The sequence below is a fragment of the Erinaceus europaeus genome, chromosome 3 (genome assembly GCF_950295315.1).
Source record: "Erinaceus europaeus chromosome 3, mEriEur2.1, whole genome shotgun sequence".
Taxonomy (NCBI): Eukaryota; Metazoa; Chordata; class Mammalia; order Eulipotyphla; family Erinaceidae; genus Erinaceus; species Erinaceus europaeus.
In genome coordinates this window covers 17,148,924-17,167,897 of record NC_080164.1, presented here as the reverse complement: position 1 = coordinate 17,167,897, position 18,974 = coordinate 17,148,924, and the positions used below count along the sequence as shown (strand labels likewise).

Genomic DNA, 18,974 nt, shown 5'->3' with positions numbered 1-18,974 from the left:
TAAACTTTTACCACACACGTTTATTTAAATAAAAGTGACCACGTATGCAGGCTGGGGGCCCGGGGACAGGGCTGGGGTGGATCTACAGGAGGATCAGGCAGAGTCTGTGTGGCATGAACACAGCCGCAGGAGGGTGTGCTGGGGGCCTGGGGTGCTGCGGGAGCGGTGGTCCTTCCCATCCCTCCCTCGAATGCTCCCTTCCCAGTCCCTGACCACCGGGGCCCCGGCACCTCCTGCTCTGCCCCCGTCCCTCTCCTGAATTCAGCGTCCCCCTCCACTGCTGGGAAGTCCGCGGACAAAATAAATAAGATTGGGTATGAGTCCTGTTGAGCCCCAGCCTGGCAGCCCACCGTCAGCCCCAGGGAAGGACAGGTAAAGTGCAAGGAGAACCCAGTAAGTAAAAATATACCAATGACTTTGTCAAATATACAGCTGCTGGCTGTCGGGAGCAGGCTGGGGGTGGTGGCAGCACCCCAGGGTGGGGTGGGGGCGATGGCCCGCACAGCAGAGACAACGGAAATAAATAGGGGTGGGGGGGAGTGGGCAGGGGTCCCGCTCCACCGGGCCTCCACCTGCTCGCCTCCTCTGTGGCCCCCAGTGCTGCGGCACCCACACAAAGCACCCGCCGACCCGACGGCTGTGAGGAAAGGACTGTAATGGGGGTGGGGAGGGCAGGCAGCCCGGTGCCCTCAGTACTCGTCCTGGTCTTCTTGCTGGCGCTCCTCAATCTCGTCATCCTCAGGGGGTGCAAATCCTTCCTGGGGGGGGGGGGACAGGGAGGGCAGGCCTGAGCCGGGCAGGTGGTGTGGGGGGTGCTGGGCTCCCAGCCCTGCCTCCCCCCGCCAGTATCCTGGGGACTCCTTGGCACCCACCTCCGTGGCGTAGAGGATGCCGATGATGCCCGCAATCACTGGGCTGTTTTCACTCTCGTGCTCCTGGCAGATGAGCTCGATGTCGCGCAGTTTGCTGAAGTAGAAGTCTCGCTCCTTCTCCAGCCCATCCACCGTCAGCTTCAAGTCCAACAGCTGTGGGGGGACAGGGGATATTGCAGCCTGGGCCTCCCTTCTGCCTGACACCCCACAGGGGCCCAGGAGCAAGAGGCATTCCAGCCTGGACTCCCCTTCTTGCCGACTCTCCAAGGCCAAGCTGGGGGTGTTCCAGCCTGGCCCCCGCTCACCTGCTGGTTGAGCTCCAGGATCTGGGCATCTGCCTCATGGCCCCCATTCCGGGCAGAGGGGGGGTTCTTCCGGAGGGCTAAGGGCGGCGCCACATTGCTCAGCCGGCCTGGGGCCTGCATGTTTTTCGGGCCCGTGGGGGATGTCCTCTGTGGGACTACCCAGAGAAGAGAGGTCAGCTTGGGGGGAGTCGGTGGTGGGCAGGCCCTTAAGGTGGCTGGCACCCCCCCTCCTGTCCCCCTCCGCAGGGCAGACTGCTAGGCCTCAAGCCATGGCCAGGTGGACACCACAGCAGCTGGCCAAGCCTGGGAGAGCAGGAAGGATGGCAGGGAGAGAGGGGCTTGGAGGAGGGCTTGGGAGGCGCTGGGGGTCCTATTGTACTGACAGCTGGACCCTGAGTCCAATGCCACCCTCCCTGGAGGTGACAGGGGGCTGGGTACTCAAGGAGCCTACCATGCTCTCCCAGGCTCCTACCTTAGGAAGGGCCTGTGACCCCATGGACCTGAAGCAGGGTCCTGGACCCCCTGCCCTTTCACCCCCCGCATGCTAGGCCAGCTCCTGGGACAGAACCAGCTGCTCTAAAGCAAAGCAAGCAGGAGAGTGGGGGCAGGCCTCGGCCGGGCAGCAGTGCAGACGGAGCAGGGGCTCTGCTATGACGGGTTCAGATGCAGGACTGCTCGCCTCCCTTCTTCCCCAGGGGCCCTGCTGCCTCTTCCCTTCTCTCCAGAACCCAGAGCAAGCCTGGTTTCCAAAGTTTCTCTTGAGGACTCAGGCTTATGGAAGGTGGGAGTATGGGCAAGCCTGGCGGACTCCTGCCCCTGGAGGCCAGTGGGCTGAGGGCTGGAATTGGGCACCAGGAGGGGCCTGCATGGAGGTGCATGCCCTGCCCCCTGGGTGCTGCAGAGGGCAGAGTGTCCTGGGCCACCTGTGGCCAGCTGTTCCCAGGGCTGGTGCTGGCTCTCCCTTTATAACACTCAGTGGCTCCCTCTCCTCCCCACCGGGAGCCCTGAGCAGCGGGCAGCGAACGGTGTCATCTGAACTCCGTGATAACAGTCTCCTCTAGGTTGGCGGGCCGGGCCGGGCTGGGTGGCCCAGGGGGCACTCCTGGCTGGAGCCCTCACCGGCCCGGCCCCCCACCTCCCTCCCCTGGCTCGGGCACGTTACCTGCTGTGCCAATGAGTTTCTTGGATTTGTTGAAGATCTGATCACCTGGGTTAGGAGGTGGCGCTGCGTCCTGGCCCTGCCTCGCCAACAGAGGGTTGTAATCCTTTCCGTCATAGTTTGCGTCAAAGAATTTCTTAAACCACTGAATAAACTCAAAATTATCTTGAAATTTTCCTTTCACTAACTTCTCTACGGGAATAATCTGAAACAGACCACAGAAGCAGAGAGCTTTAGCGGGCCACTACCGTGGTGGGCTGCCATTCTCTGAGAGGGGCCGGCCCCCAGCTGTAGCGCCTGCCTTCCCCACTGGACCCCTCCTGGGCACCAGAGTGGGTAGACGGATGGGGTGGATGGGGAGGCTGCAGGGCTTCCATCCGGAGACAACCCTTTCCTCTTGGCTCAGGGTCCTGCGGTGGCTGCCTGTGTGTGGGAGGGGCTGTGGGAACCTGGGTGAGGTGGACATGGGGGGAGGGGAGGGTTGAATGATGTGGGGTGACAGGCATGGGGTGTGTGGGGTCTGCGCCTTGAGCTGAGGGACAGTCCCCCTGGAGAGTCAGAGGAGGACGGGGTGCAGACAACGGTTTGGGAGCAGGAGCGAGCCCGGTGGCGCTGCTGCCCGGTGGTCACATGGAGCTTGAGCAGCCCCGGGCAGGCACCTACTTTGTCAACACCCATCTTCTTGAAGGCTGCTTGCAGCACCTTGAAGTTGTGGATGTACTCGTGCTCCAGCTTCGCCTGGAACTTCACCTTCCTCAAGTGCACGCAGCCGGGGAAGAGCATGTCCATGAACTGGCAGTAAGCTGCGCCTGGTGGTGGGGGAGATGGTCGAGACTCAGGGCCTCCCAAAGTACCCCAGGGGTCAGGACCAGGGCTGGGCCAACTTTCAGGACAGGCAGGGCCTGAGTCCCCCTGAATTTCCAGGAATGAGAGGATATGCTATTTTTGATGAGTTTGTGCCAGCATCGCACCCAGCCCAGCGTAGGGAACTCACTCCCAACAGCAGCCCGTTCGTTAGAAGGCGGGCCTCTGGGGAGTCAGGCAGATGTGCAGCAGGTTAAGCACACGTGGTGCAAAGCACAAGGACCGGAGTGAGGATCCCAGTTGGAGCATCCGTCTCCCCACCTGCAGGGGAGTTGCTTCACAGACGAAGCAGGTCTGTAGATGTCTTTCTTTCTCTCCCCCTCTGTCTTCCCTTCCTCTCTCCATTTCTCTCTGTCCTATCCAATGATGACTACATCAATAATAACTACAATAATAACAACAATAATAACTACAACAATAAAACAACAAGGGCAACAAAAGGGAATAAATAAATACAAATATATATATAGAAGGCGGGGCTCTCTCCAGCTCTGGGATGGGCAACAGAGACAGTGAGGACTCTCGCCCAGGATTGCACTGCAAGAAGCACTGAGATCTGGACCCAGGGTGGCTAGACTGGACCTCTGTCCGCCTGCTTCTCCCTTTCTGTTCTCTGGAGACCCCGTGCCCTTACTTCAATTCCAAGCCCTATAAGCAGGCTGGGACTCCGTAGGACTCTCCTCCTTAGTCTGGAAACTTAGTCTAACCCCAACCCTTTAGGACTGGGACTACATGGGCACTGAAGCCCATGTACACCCTACAGTGTCACAGTGCACACACCCGTGACAGTGTTTACTCAGGCACGAGAGATCAATGAAATAGTCACATCAACATTCCATAATGAAAGTGCTGTGAATGTGGGCTCTCTTTCAAAATACTTTTTGTTGGGAGTCGGGCGGTAGCGCAGTGGGTTAAACGCACGTGGTGCGAAGCGCAGGGACCAGCATAAGGATCCTGGTTTGAGTCCCCGGCTCCCCACCTGCGTGTGGGGGGGTCACTTCACAGGTAGTGAAGCAGGTCTGCAGGTGTCTATCTTTCTCCCCCACTCTCTGTCTTCCCCTCCTCTTTGTCCTAACGACAATATCAATAACAATAACTACAACAACAATAAAAACAAGGGCTACAAAAGGGAAAATAAATAAATTAAAAAAAACCTTTTTGTTGTTTGCTTTCACCAGAGCACTGCTTGACTTTGGCTTCTGGTGGTGCTGGGGATTGAACCTGGGATTTTTGGTGCTTCAGGCATGAAAATCCTTTTGCAGAACCATTATACCATCTCTTCAGTCTACCTTCTTATGTTTTTTTTTTTTTTTTTTTTACCAGAGCACTGCTCAGCTCTGGTTTATGGTGGTGCAGGGGATTGAACCTGGGACTTGGGTGCCTCAGGCATGAGAGTCTCTTTGCATAACCATTATGCTAGTTACCCCTGCTCCTTTACTGTGGCACTAGGGATTGAACCTGGGGACTTTGTGCATGTGCCACATTGCTGTGTGGTCTCCCTGGGCCTACTTTTTAAATTATATATTTTTAGCTTTTTTTTTTTAATCTTTATTTATTTATTGGATAGAGACAGCCAGAAATCGAGAGGGAAGGGGGATGACAGAGAGGGAAGGAGACACAGAAACACCTGAAACACTGCCTCACCACTTGCTAAGCTGTCCCCCTGCAGGTGAAGACCAGGGGCTCAAACTGAGGCCCCTTGTGCCCACGTGCGCTCAACCAGGTGTGCCACCACCCGGCCCTTATCCTTCTTTATATTTGGTGTTGACAACACAATACCACAACATCTATGGAACCCCCCGGTGCTGCTCAAAGCGCCCCACGTGGTGTGAGGGTTTGAACTCATTGGGCATGCTTTCTTCTGGGTGAGCTATTTCTCAGCTCTTCACAATACCTCAGTGCTTCTGTGAGAGCCAGACCATGGCTGACCACAGGTGAGGAGGGACCCGCCCAGCTGGGCTCATCCCCAGGCAGCCCCTCAGCCTGCCCCACTCCGCCCCACCCACCCCTACCTGAGCAGAGCTGCTCTATCTTGGTGTAGTTGAGGTGCAGGGAGTCGTTGACCCATGCAAGCATGTCATGGCGACTCAGGTTCTCACTGGTCACGGATGTGGAGTACACATTCACGGCCATACCCCAGCTGTCGGGAGCAAGGAGGGGAGCAGTCAGTGTCAGGGGGCCCACTGTCACCTCTCAGCTTCCCCCAAGTGTCCACTCTATGCTGGCCGGACACTAAGAACTGGTGATACAAAGCGACGTGACAGGGGTCTCTGCCGTCCAGAAGTGCCGAGACAGAGAGGGCCCTAGGGAGGGAGAGGCCTTGGGCTCTGTTCTCGTTCAGGGCATCAGCTACTCTCAATGGGTCAGTGGAGCTAAGCCCTGAGGGGCATGAACTCCCCCGGCACAGAGAGCACCATGGCCCGGGGCCAGTCAGCAGGAACAAAGGCCTGGCCTGGCCTGGCGGGCAGGTTCCACACTGGGTGTGGCACCGCGGGGCTGGCAAGGACGCACAAAGGGCTTTGCCACTGTGAGGCAGCGGCCTTTCTCTGTAGACAACAGCACCATCAGGGCTCCAGCTGGCCGTTGGTCAACAGATTTGATTCAGGACCTGGGTTCCAGAACCTCCCCAAAATACACCTCTGCTCCAGTCTGATCACCCCAGTGAATGTCACCACCCACCCAAGTTAAAACCCATGGTGTCCTGGACAGCCCCCCCCCCCCCCAGCCTGCTAAGATCTTGACCTTTGGGGCTATGTACACATTCCCTCTGGCCTCAGCCAGCAGAAGCCTCCAGTCCTTCTCCCCTACCACCAGGCCACCTCAACCCGGCCACACTGCTCCCTGCGACAGCTGTGGGCCCAGGGAGCCGAGTGCTCTTAGTGCTAGGATTTGGCACTGTACAGTTGGGATGTTACACACACACACACACACACACACTCACTCATCTGGGATCTCTAGTTTCTTTCTGGAACCCTGAGTTTCTGCTCCTGCATAGCAACTCTTGCTGGCAGTGAGCAGAAACGCCGCCTCCTGGACAGAAGGTCTGCGCGTTCCCCCTCTTTCCCTCCAAGTGGCAGCTGCTGGTCACTCCTGTGATGATGCCTTTATCAGAAATGAACACAGGGCAACCAGGGTGGGGGTGATGACCCTGGTATAACACACACCAAACAGTGCCTAAGGACCTGGGTCTAAGCCCCGCCCCCACCTGCAGGGGAGTGTCCCACAACTGGTGAAGCCCTGCTGCAGGTGTCTCCCTCTTTTTCTACCCCTGCCCCCTCAGTTTCTGTCTCTAACTAAAATGAAATTGAGGGGGGAAGAAGTGGAGAAAGGAGGGGAGGAAGGAAGGGACAAAGACTGGCTCCCTCTTGCCCTCGATCCCAGGGTTCAGCTGGGGCATCACGTCCTCCAGGGAACTCTCCCATGACCAGCACAGGGAGACACGACAGAGCTGTGGTAGTGCGTGGAGCACACGGTCATGGCTTTATCACACTGACTCAAAATCATCTGTGTGTCTGTCCCTCCCACCTCATAGCCAGAGCCCCAATGATTGGCTTTGCTTCCTTTACTTTGAGGCTCCAGATCCATGCTCGGGAAACATATGACAGACGAGGAGAGAGCCCTCAGTATACATGTGTTTCACTTTGATGAGAATTTGTATAGGCTGCCAGGGAGTGGTGCATTGGATAGAGAACACATATTCTCACAAGGACCTGGGTTCAAGTGTCCAGTCCCCACCTGCAGGAGTGGGAGTTTCAAGGGCAGTGAAACAGTGCTGCAGGTGTTTCCTCCCTCTCCCTCTCCCTTTCCCTCTCTCTCTCTCCCATTGCCTCCAGGGTTACAGCTCCTGGAGGTCATTTTTTCCCTTTTGTTGCCCTTATTGTTTATCGTTGTTATTGTTGTTATTGCTGTCATCATTGTTGGATAGGACAGAGAGAAATGGAGAGAGGAGGGGAAGACAGAGAGGAGGAGAGAAAGACAGACACCTGCAGACCTGCTTGTGAAGTGATCCCCCTGCAGGTGGGGAGCCGGGGGCTTGAACCAGGATCCTTATGCCAGTCCTTGTGCTTTGCACCATGTGTGCTTAACTCAATGTGCTACCACCCCACCCCCCAGGTGTTTCCTCTCTTTCCCTCTCTATCTCCCCCTCTCAGTTTCTATCAGTTGTATCCAAAACATAAGTGGGAAAAAAAAGAAGGAAAAATGGCTGCTAGGAGTAATGGAGTCCTCATGCAGGCTTGAGCCGGTAACCCCGATAACCAGCCCTGGTGGCAGAACACTGGGACAGTGATGAGTGGGAAAGAGCTGCCAGCCCCCAGGGAGTTTACGGGAGTCACACAGCAGTGAGCAGATGCTCCCAATTATGTGAATGTAGGAAGTGCCCTAGGAAGTCAGGAGGGAGGGGCAGTTAGTTCAGCGTGAGGGAGAAGGATGTGAGGGCTGAGAGCAGAGGCCTGTGGGGGCCAGGCGCCTGGGGGCTGGCTGCTCTGAGGCTGCCTGGGGCTGTAGGTCTTGGGGCTGGGGGTTCAGGCACACTGTGCTCTGGCTCAGTCTTCTAGGCCCCAGAGCGCCTAGGCTGCTCGAGGTTTGATTTCATAGACACTCAGGGTTTCTATCTTATTTCCAGCGTACAGTGTATGGATTTCAAGGACTGCTTGCTGAAGAAAAGCAGAGGCTTGGGCCCAGTCTGTAGCAGTGATTTAGCTGAAATCCTTTGAGCTCCAGGGCCTCCCAGCCTAAGTCGGCCTTCCTGGGTGGGATGGGGTTGGCAGGCTGGTGGCTCAGGCGTGGCCCGTGCGCTCCAGTGGGGCTTGACCAGGACAGGATGTCAGAGCCTCCTGTAGATGTCTCAGGGTGTTGCAGTGTGTATGTGTCTAGCTATTGTACAAAATGATTTTATGTGTGGTGTTGTACATAGGCATAACTATGTAAACTACTACTGGACACTGACATTTAGTCGTAACTTGTAACACACACACACACACACACACACACACACACACACACACACACACATTTTATGTACATGCACTTGGGAAAAACACTGCCAGGCTGGGGAGATAACACAGTGATTATTCAAAAAGCCTTTCATGCTGGAGGCACCAAGTTTAATCCCCAGCACCACCAGAAGCTGTGAGGGGCTTTGATTTAAAAAAAAATTGTTGGGGGTCGGGCGGTGGAGCAGCGGGTTAAGCGCATGTGGCGCATAGCGCAAGGACTGGCGTAAGGATCCTGGTTTGAGCCCCCGGCTCCCCACCTGCAGGAGAGTCGCTTCACAAGCGGTGAAGCAGGTCTGCAGGTGTCTATCTTTCTCCCCATCTCTGTCTTCCCCTCCTCTCTCCATTTCTCTCTGTCCTATCCAACGACAACGATGACAATAATAACAACTACAACAATGAAACAACAAGGGCAACAAAAGGGAATAAATAAATGTTTAAAAATTAAGAGAAATTACTGCAGGTGGCTGCAGTGCACAAGCAGACACCGAGCTTGGCTGGACTGACAGGCTGGGAGCCTGAAGTGTGTGGCCACTCTGTAGGGGACAGTATGAGCTATATTCCCCCTTAGTATGAAGGCAAACTCTAGTTTCCTTGACAGAAAACACAGAGACTCTGATGCCAGGGGCCACCAAGAACAGCACAGGCCTTGGCAAATGCCTTCCTTCTTATGAGCCACCAGCTCTGTCCAGCTAGGTGATGGAAAGGCATGGCCCTCAGCTCTGCCTGGCCTGGTGAAGGGAGGCACAGCCCCACTGTTCATCAGCCTGAATGAACCTGGGTCCCCAAGTGCAGTGAGAAAGAAGCTGGATTAGGAAGGTGGAGCAGGCCTAAGTGGGCCCTGTCTGCACTGGGGACCAGCACAGGCTCCAGATGATTCATTCATGGTGCCCAGCAGCCTCTGCAGGGTTCTCTGTTCCTGCGCCCTCGCCCTCACCTGTGGGCAGAGCAGGACCCTCTCCAGATTCTCTCAGCCCTGTAACTACAGCTCAGTTATGGCCAGCAGGTGGCACCCAGGTCCTGAGAAGAGGCACCTTTCAATGTTTCCCCATCCCTGAGTCCCCTTCTTTAGCTCAGCTTAAAAAAGGGAGGGCCCCGACTTTGATCTCTGCCCTAGTCCCATCGGTTCAGCCAAAGCCCTGTGGTGCCAGGGCAGAGGCTATGGAGAGCATTTCCTGACCCAGATGTCCTCTGAGTGTTTTTCCTTCCCTGGATGTCATGGAGTCCTGGGCCTGCGCCAAGACTCTGGATGGAACCAAACCAGCTTCCCTGTTCCTGATGCCACCAATCAGACCCCTCGAAGAATCAACTACTGATGGAGTTTTGCAACAGGGCCTGCCTCGGGCCTCCACTCAGTGCAGCCCAGCAACTGGGACGGTGGGACCTGGGAAGCTTCTGCCTGAACATCCGGCCCCAAGTGCACCTGTTGCCTCCCTTCATAGCGGAGACACGGCCCAGGAAACTCTTCCAGAACACTACTGCTACCCGGGGGTGCCTGCTATGGGTACGGGAGCAGGGCTGTGGCCACTGTCAGCTTGGGCATGTGGTGACTTGGGAGCAGGCCCTGGCTGGGTGGTGACTTGTGCCATCTTCCTGGCTGGCAGGATAAGGCTGAACACGTGCCCAGGGAGAAGCATATCCAGTGGGGCCCTGACCTGGGGAGGAGAGTCGAGGAGGGTTAACCTGGTGATCATGCTGGTGCCATTTTGCTGGGACAAGTGGCCACAGCTCAGGGAGGTAGAGCTGCCGGGTGTCCTGTGACCATGATAATGACCATGCTGCCACACCCCAGGAGGAGGAGAGCTCCCAGAGACCCCTGGGCCGACACTTAGACCCTATCTAGAAATAAACCTGCATGGATACTGAACCTTGTCACAGTCTACACCAAATTTTGGCCTTTAGTTTTCAAGTTTTCAGTGGAAATCTGTCTGCCAGATATATCTTAAAGATTAACAGCTGTCCCCAGCCTTCTCTAAGTCTCTGGCTCCCAGTAGCTGGCAGTGACCAGGCATCTGCATTCACCCAGCACAGCTACAGAAGGCACCCCGGTCTCCCAGCCCCCAGCAAGCTCCCCAGAGCTCCCGCGTTAAGAATATAGGATGATGGGAGTCGGGTGGTAGCGTAGCTGGTTAAGTGCACGTGGTGCAAAGCGCAAGGACTGGCCTAAGGGTCGTGATTCAAGTCCCCAGCTCCCCACCTTCAGGGGAATCGCTTCACAGGTCGTGAAGCAGGTCTGCAGGTGTCTATCTTTCTCTCCCCCCTTCTCTGTCTTCCTCTCCTCTCTCCATTTCTCTCTGTCCTATCTAACAATGGCATAAGTAACAACAACAATAATAACTACAACAACAACAAAAAACAACAAAGGCAACAAAAGGGAAAATAAATAAATATAAAAAAGAATATGGGATGATATCCACTCAGAACTCATGGGTTCCAGCTTGAAGCTATTGCTATCCAGCTGACAGACTCTGAGCAGCAGTCTCCTTGTCTGTAAAATGGGGACAACTCTGGTGGTGGGTGAGTTGTGCGAGTACATACTTTCTGGGGGGATGTGAAGTTGTATTCCTGAAACAACTGTCTTGTAGGACGCACAAACAGTAGAGCACACACGTTCCCATGCGAGAGGGCCTGTGTTTAAGACCCCAGTCCCCACTTGCAGGGGGGAACTGCATGAGTGGTGAAGCACTCTCTTTCCTCCTGCCCTGTCTCTATCAGAAAAGGCAGGGGGGAAAGGGAAGGGGGCTGGGCAGTGGCGCACAGGTGAAGAGCACATGGCACAAAGCGCAAGGACCAGTGTAAGGATCCCAGTTCGAGTCCCTGGCTTCCCACCTGTAGGGGAGTCGCTTCACAAGTGGTGAAGCAGGTCTGCAGGTGTCTATTTTTCTCTCCCCCTGTGTTTTCCCCTCCTCACTTTCTCTCTGTCCTGTCCAACAACAACAGTAACAACAATGACAGCAATGACAAAAGAAAGAAAGAAAGAAAGAAAGAAAGAAAGAAAGAAAGAAAAAAAATGGCTGCCAGGAGCAGTGGATTCATATCATAGTACAGTCACTGAGCCACAGTGATAACCCTGGAGGCAAAAAAAAAAAAAGAAAAGAAAGAAAGAAAGAAAGAAAGAAAGAAATGCCCACTGGGAATTGTAGAGCTCTTGTGCAGGCACTGAGTCCCTGTGGAAAAAACAAAACTGAGACTGAATTCCCAGGTTCAGCCCCCAGCACCACCATAAGCCAGAGCTAAGCAAAGTTATAGTATAAAATATAAAATAAATAGGATGCTGGCCAGTGGCACACCTGGCTAAGCACACATAGTACTAAATGTAAGGACCTGCGTGAGGATCCAGGTTCGAGACCCCAATTCCCCACCTGCAGTGGGGGGATGCTTCCCAAGTGGTGAAGCAGGTCTGCAGGTGTCTATCATTCTCTCTCCATCTCTCTCTCTCTCTCTTTTTAAAAAAATATTTTTATTTATATTTATTTATTATTGGATAGAGACAGAGAGAAACTGAGAGGGGAGGGGGAGACAGGGAGAGAGACAGAGAGACACTTGCAGCCCTGCTTCAACACTTCTGAAGTTTTCCCCTTGCAGGTGGGGACCAGGGACTTGACCTGGGTCCTCGCACTCTGTGATGTAAGCACTAACTAGGTGTGCCACTGCCTGGCTCGTCTTTCTCTCTCCTTCTCTGTCTCCCCCATCTCAATTTCCGTCTTATAAAAAATAAACATGAAACAAGCACCATTTCTGCCAGGTACTACTCTCAGCAGACTTTCCCCCTTTTAATCTCAGAGACGAAACAAGAAAGGAGAGACACCACAGCATGGCCCCCTTCACAGAGCTTCCCCTTGACGCCATAAATAGTGTTACCAGGTTCTGTGAGGGTCCGAACCAGGTCCCTGCACATTGGTGAAGTCTGTGCTCTACCTCCTCCCTCACAACAAAAGTCACTGAAAAAGCAAGATGGGGGGGGGGTTTAGGAGAGGCAGGTATGCAGCCACCTCAGGAAATGGTTATGCCCAGCGGATCTGGGGCAGTGAGAACACAAGGGCGCTGGCTGGAGCAACAGGCTCCCAACCGACACCCCTCCGTGGCTCAGAGACCATGGGACGCCAGGCAGGGAGGAAGCCAGCTATAGTCAGTGCGTCTCCCTACCCTCTGCTGGCGGCCAGCCCTCTGGACTTCTGGGCCTCCCAGCCCAACCCCTCCCCAATTTCAGACCCCCAGGTATGGCCTACTCTGTGAGTGCCAACCTACCGGCCTGGAGAACTGGAACAGGTGCTCTGGGATGGGAGAGGGAACTCTTTGGTACCTGCCAAAATGTTTTTGCTCCCAGTGTGGGGCTATGCCCATTGTCACTGGGCCAACCCTTCCTGCCCAGGACCCAGGAGGCTGAAGTCACCTGCTGGGAAAATCTGCAAAGTCTCTACCCCTCGCCACCTTGGGTCGCACATGCAGGTTATCCTGGGGTGCGGGGAGGTGCAGTGTGAGGGCAGGGTGAGCGGTCTGAGGCCTAGAGGAGCTGGCTGTTGGGTCACAAAGGCCCGGCTGAGCTAGCCAATCCTGCTCCTCAGCTGAGCAAGCCTGCTCCCCAGAGCTGCACTGAGGCGGCCCACCCAGAGGCGGGCGAAGGAGGGACTCTGCGACCAGAGTGGGGGAGTAGATCTGGGATGGGGTGTGGATGCAGGGGAGAGGGGGGGTTCTGCTCACACAGCATTGCTCAGTCCTGCCTCTCAGAACGTTAGCTCTGCCGAATCCCTGATACTGTTGCTTGGATGTGTCCAGCTGAACAGGGGAGGATCTCAACTCCTCCCAGACCTACCCTGATCTTTGTGGGTCCAGGGCAGACAGGCAGACAGACAGAGTGGAGCTCTGGGAGTTATGCTATTGGTTTCTTTCTTCAAACAGCACCAGCCCAGGCCCTAGGTGCAACATCGGTTCAAATACACATTTGCAGAATGAATGTATGAATGAATGAATGAATGAAATGAATGAGAGAGGTTAAACCAGAGTGGGGGGTTGAGGCCACATGGGCTGGCGGTCTCAACAAGGATGGATTTCTGGCCTTATGTTTGCTTTATTTGCACTGAGGAGCAGGGAGGTAAGGAGCACGCTAGCAGACCCTCTGGCTCCACAGGAGACGAAGCTCTCTGGGGGCGGCTTTAGAAGGGTGATACCCCTGGTGGGCCTGTTGCCTCTTCACCGGCCCTTCATATTTAGGGTATGGCTGTGCCTGGGCACACAAGTCATGTCACTTTATTGTCCTTTAAAAGGCCACTTCTGGGGCAGTGGTGCACCTGGCTGAGTGCGCATGTTATAATGCACAAGGACCCGAGTTCAAGCCCCCAGCCCCCACTTGCAGAGGGGAAGCTTCATAATTGAAGTGGTGCTGCAGCTCTCTCTCTCTCTCTCTCTCTCCCTCCCCTATACTCTATCTCCCCCTTTCTGTCTCAGTTGAAATTAATTTAAAATTTTAAAAAGTATATTTAAAAAAACATGCTCCTCTCTTTGACTCTGACTGACAGCTGGCAGGGCTGAGTGTAGTTCTCCCCTCTTTCACTGGTCTCAGCTTGGCTTGCTCTGTGCTCACAGCTCCCCCACCCAGCCCAGATCTCTCAGAGCCCTCTGCTTTTATCTTATTGCCATTTTGGCAGGAGGGAAGCTGGTCAGATTAATTTGTTTTATGAGAAGAGAGAGAAAGAGAGAAGCCAGAACACATTCAGGCAAGGGTGGTGCTGGGGATTGAACCTCCGATCTCCCATGAGTGAGCCTCACATGAGGAATGCTTCCTGGCCTCTTACACAGATCCTTTAAAAAAATTCTTTATTGGGGGATTAATGCTTTACATTCGACAGTAAATACAATAATCTTTACACGTATAACAGTCCTCAGTTTCCCATATAACAATACAACCCCTACTAGGTCCTCTGTCATCCTTCTTGGACCTGTATTCTTCCACCCACCCACCCCAGAATCTTTACTTTGGTGCAATACGCCAATTCCTGTTTAGGTTCTACTTGTGTTTTCTCTTCTGATCTTGTTTTTCAACCTCTGCCTGAGAGTGAGATCATCCCATATTCATCCTTCCGTTTCTGACTTACTTTACTTAACATTAATTTTTCAAGGTCCATCCAAGATCGGCTGAAAATGGCGAAGTCACTGTTTTTAATAGCTGAGTAGTATTCCAGTGTGTATAATATATCACAACTTGCTCAGCCACTCATCTGTTGTTGGGACACCTGGGTTGCTTCCAGGTTTTGGCTATTACAAATTGTGCTGCCAAGAACATATGTGTACACAGATCTTTTTGGATGGATGTGTTGGGTTCCTTAGGATATATCCCCAGGAGAGGAATTGCAGGATCATAGGGTAGGTCCACTTCTAGCCTTCTGAGAGTTCTTCAGACTGTTCTCCACAGAGGTTGGACCAATTGACATTCCCACCAGCAGTGCAGGAGGGTTCCTTTGACCTCAGACCCTCTCCAGCATTTGTCATTGCTACCTTTTCTGATGTATGACATTCTCACAGGAGTGAAGTGGTGTCGTTAAAGTTCAGGGCCGCCAGCTGGCCAGGCTAGCTTCGCAGCGGTAGAGACAGAGACTCGAGGACACACGGCTGGGCCGAGAAGCTGCAGTTTAATCTTTATTCAGGAGCAGGCAAATCACCACACCATGTGCTTCCCCATCATTCTCCCTCAGCAGCTGTTGCTGGGACCCTGGCCCTCCTTAGCATAGGGGGCGGGTAGAAAGAGGGGCGCGAAACTAGCAGGGGCCAAACCAAATCTCTCAGAGGTAGGGGGGAGGGGACCAAACTAACACGAAGAATACCAACAAATTGGTATCTCCTTGTTGTCTTTATTTGCATTTCTCTGACAATCAGAGACTTGGAACATTTTTTCATGTGTTTTCAGCCTTTTGGATCTCTTCTGTGGTGAATATTCTGTCCATGTCCTTCTCCCATTTTTGGATGGGGTTATTTGTTGTCTTGTTAAGATTTGCAAGTTCTTTATATATTTTGGTTATTAGCCTCTTGTCTGATGTATAGCATGTAAAGATCTTCTCCCATTCTGTGAGGGGTTTCTTGGTTTGTGTATTGGTTTCTTTTGCTATGCAGAAGCTTTTTAATTTGATCTAGTCCTATAGCTTTATGCTTTGCTTGCCTTAGTTTTCTTTGTAATTGGATTCGTTTCATTGAAGATGCCTTTAAAATTTATGCGGAAAAGAGTTCTGCCAATATTTTCCTCTAAGTATCTGAGTTTCTGGTCTAACATCCAAGTCCTTGATCCACTTGGAATTTACTTTTGTATTTGGTGAAATATAGTGGTTCAGTTTCATTCTTCTGCATGTTTCAATCCATTTTTTCTGACACATTTGTTGAAGAGACTCTCCTGTCCCCATTTAATAGTCTGGGCACCTTTGTCAAAGATTAGATGTCCATAGGTGTGGGGGGCTTACTTCTGGGCTCTCAATTCTATTCCACTGGTCAGTGTGTCTATTCATGTTCCAGTACCAAGCAGTTTTGATGACAACGGCCCTGTGATATAATTTGAGATCTGGGAGTATGATGCCTCCAGTTCTGTTCTTTTTTTTTTCAAGATTGTTTTGGCAATTCTAGGTCTTTTCTGGTTCCAGATACACATTTGAAGCATTTGTTCTATTCTCCTAAAAATGTGGTTGGTATCTTGATGGGGATAGCATTAAATTTGTATATGGCTCTGTGTAGTATATTCATTTTGATGATGTTAGTTCTTCCAACCCATGAAATGAACATGGAATATCTTTCCACTTTTTTGTGTCTTTTTCAAGTCTCTCACTTCTTTGGTTAGGTTTATTACTAGATATTTTATTGTTTTTGTTGCTATAGTAAAAGGAATTGATTTCTGGATTTCATCTTCTTCTAACTTAGTGTTTGCACAGAGGAATGCCACTGACTTTTGAATGTTAATTTTGTAGCCTGACACCTTACTGTATTACCTGATGATTTCCAAAAGCTTCTTGTTGGATTCCTTAGGTTTTTCTATGTATACTATCATGTCATCTGCAAATAGGGAGAGTTTGACTTCTTCTCTTCCAATCTGTATCCCTTGAATTCCTTGCTCCTACCTGATTGCTATGGCAAGAACTTCCAACACTATGTTGCATAATAATGGTGATAGTGGGCAACCCTGTCTAGTACCTGATCTGAGTGGAAATGCTTCCAGTTTTTCACCATTGAGTATGATGTTGGCTGTAGGTTTGCTATATATAGACTCCACTATCTTCAGCAATTTCCTATCTATTCCATTTTTTTGTAGTGTTTTGATCATAAAGGGATGTTGTATTTTGTCAAAGGCTTTCTCTGCATCTATTGATATGACCATGTGGTTTTTGGTCTTGCTTTTATTGATGTGGTGGATGACATTGATTGATTTATGTATATTAAACCAACCTTGCATCCCTGGGATAAACCCCACTTGGTCATAATGAACAACCTTTTAAATATACTGCTGTATCTGGTTGGCTAGAGTTTTGTTCAATATTTTCGCATCTATGTTCATCAGAGATATTGGTCTATAGTTTTCTTTTTTGGTTGTGTCCCTGTCTGCTTTTGGTATCAAGTGACGCTGGCTTCATGGAAGCTGGCAGGGAGTGTTCCCACGTCTCCAGTCTCACACAGACCCTCTGCTAGTCCTCTGTGCTTCTACCAGACGCTCTGTAGCAGTCCTTCATAGTTCTGAGTTGGCAGCTCAGAACACACCTGACCAGATGCAGGGACTGTCCTCACTGCTGTGCACAGGCCTGTCACCCTTCACAGAGTCTCTCCAGGGCCACTCTTGGGACTGGTGAGGAATCACAGGGCTCATTCTGAGCATGTGGTTTTGAGCATGAGGAAGTCTCTGGGTTCAAATGACTTGTTCAAGTTCAAGATCAACCACTGACAGTTTGGGATGTGGACCCAGGTTGTCTGAAGCCAAGCCCCAAGCTCTATCCACACTGTCCAACTGAGTGGCCACACAACGTGTCTTGCTCATACAGGCTCCCGTGAACACAGAAGAGGTGCAGAATGGTGCTGGCTTTGTGGGGAGGTGGGGCCCAGCTTAGGCCTTCAGATGACTGGATCTCAGACTATGGGACATCAGGATGTGCCTATATTTTTCTTTTAATTTTTTTATATCTATTTATTTTCCCTTTTATTGCCCTTGTTTTTCTTTATTGTTGTGGTAGTTATTGTTGTTGTTAATGTCATCATTGTTGGATAGGACAGAGAGAAATGGAGAGAGGAGGGGAAGACAGAGGGGGAGAGAAAGACAGACACCTGCAGACCTGCTTCACTACTTGTGAAGCGACTCCCCTGCAGGTGGGAGCCCGGGGCTCGAACCGGATCCTTTCGCTAGTCCTTGCGCTTTGCACTATGTGTGCTTAACCTGCTGCACTACCGCCCGACTCCCTATCATTTCCTTCCTTCCTTCCTTCCTTCCTTCCTTCCTTCCTTCCTTCCCTCCTTCCTTCCTTTTCTTTCTTCTTCTTCTTCTTTTTTTTTTGTGTGCCTCCAGGGTTATTGCTGGGGCTTGGTGCCTGAACTACGAATCCACTGCTCCTGGAAGCCATTTTTCTCCCCTTTTGTTGCCCTTGTTTTATCTTTGTTATTATTATTGTGGTATTGATGTTGTAGTTGTTAGAGAGGACAGAGAGAAAATGGAGAGAGGAGGGGAAGACAGAGGGGGCAGAGAAAGAAAGACACCTGCAGACCTGCTCTGCCGCCCAAGAAGCGACCCCCTTGCAGGTGGGGAGCCAGGGCTGGAACAGTGATCCTTACACTGGTCCCTGTGCTTTGGGCCATGTAAGCCTAACCCACTATGCTACTGCCCATGTCTAACCCACTGAGCTACCGCCCGACTCCCTCATTTTCTTTTAAAAGAGCAATGAACTTGGGAGTTGGGCGGTAGCACAGCGGGTTAAGCGCATGTGGCACAAAGCACAAGGACTGGCGGAAGGATCCCAGTTCGAGCCCCCGGCTCCCCACGTGCAGGGGAGTCGCTTCACAAGCGGTGAAGCAGGTCTGCAGGTGTCTATCTTTCTCTCCCCCTCGCTGTCTTCCCCTCCTCTCTCCATTTCTCTCTGTCCTATCCAACAACGACGATATCAATAACAACAATAACTACAACAATAAAAAAGGGCAACAAAAGGAAATAAATATAAAAAAATTAAGAAAAAAAAGGGCAATAAACTTTTTGAGGGGCCTTAGGTGGTGTGATGAAGAGGGGGGTGGAGCTTGGGGCTCAGAGATTAGCTGCTTGTCTGGTGAAGCTTCCAGACCTGAAGTGGGGAGATGGTCATTAGCTTGTGAGAGAAAAAACTGACTAAGCTCTGAGTCATCTCATTGGAGTGTGGGGACAGAGCCAGACATGCAGACAATTACGGAGTCCTCTGCTCACGAGGCTGCCGAGACAGGGAGGGCTGGCAGTCTCTGTGCAGATGGACACTGGGCAGATGGTGACTGTGGGTCCAGAACAGAGCACCCTGATTTTTTAATGCTTTGCCAAGAAATGAACCCAGTGTCTCAAGCATGTCTGATATCACTGAACCACCTTCCTGGCCCAAGTTTATTCTACATTAAAAAAATTATTTATTTTTGCCTCCAGGGTTACAGTTGGGGGTTGGTGCCTGCACTATGAATCCACTGCTCTTGGAGGCCATCATTTTTCCATTGTTGTTGCTGTTATTGCTGTCGTTGTTGTTGGATAGGACAGAGAGAAATTGAGAGAGGAGGGGAAGACAAGGGGAGAGAAAGACACCTGCAGATCTGCTTT

At 52.0% G+C, this 18,974-nt stretch overlaps 1 protein-coding gene across 5 annotated transcripts in view; it reads right to left on the bottom strand.

Moving 5' to 3' along the window:
- The window catches only part of MAPRE3 (microtubule associated protein RP/EB family member 3), a 63,106-nt gene continuing 44,132 nt past the window's right edge, over positions 1 to 18,974 (bottom strand). Inside the window, exons 1-7 of one of the 5 annotated variants that reach the window (XM_060186713.1) lie at positions 12,443 to 12,570; positions 5,213 to 5,340; positions 3,000 to 3,145; positions 2,340 to 2,541; positions 1,178 to 1,332; positions 873 to 1,025; positions 1 to 758 (exon numbers count right to left, since the gene is read on the bottom strand). In XM_060186713.1, the coding sequence (XP_060042696.1) occupies positions 690 to 758; positions 873 to 1,025; positions 1,178 to 1,332; positions 2,340 to 2,541; positions 3,000 to 3,145; positions 5,213 to 5,333 (846 nt within the window). In that variant the 5' untranslated portion in view covers positions 5,334 to 5,340; positions 12,443 to 12,570 and the 3' untranslated portion in view covers positions 1 to 689. Of the gene's footprint in view, positions 759 to 872; positions 1,026 to 1,177; positions 1,333 to 2,339; positions 2,542 to 2,999; positions 3,146 to 5,212; positions 5,341 to 12,442; positions 12,571 to 18,974 lie in introns of those variants that run through there. The other 4 variants (XM_060186715.1, XM_060186714.1, XM_060186711.1 and 1 more) reach the window with 4 other exon arrangements.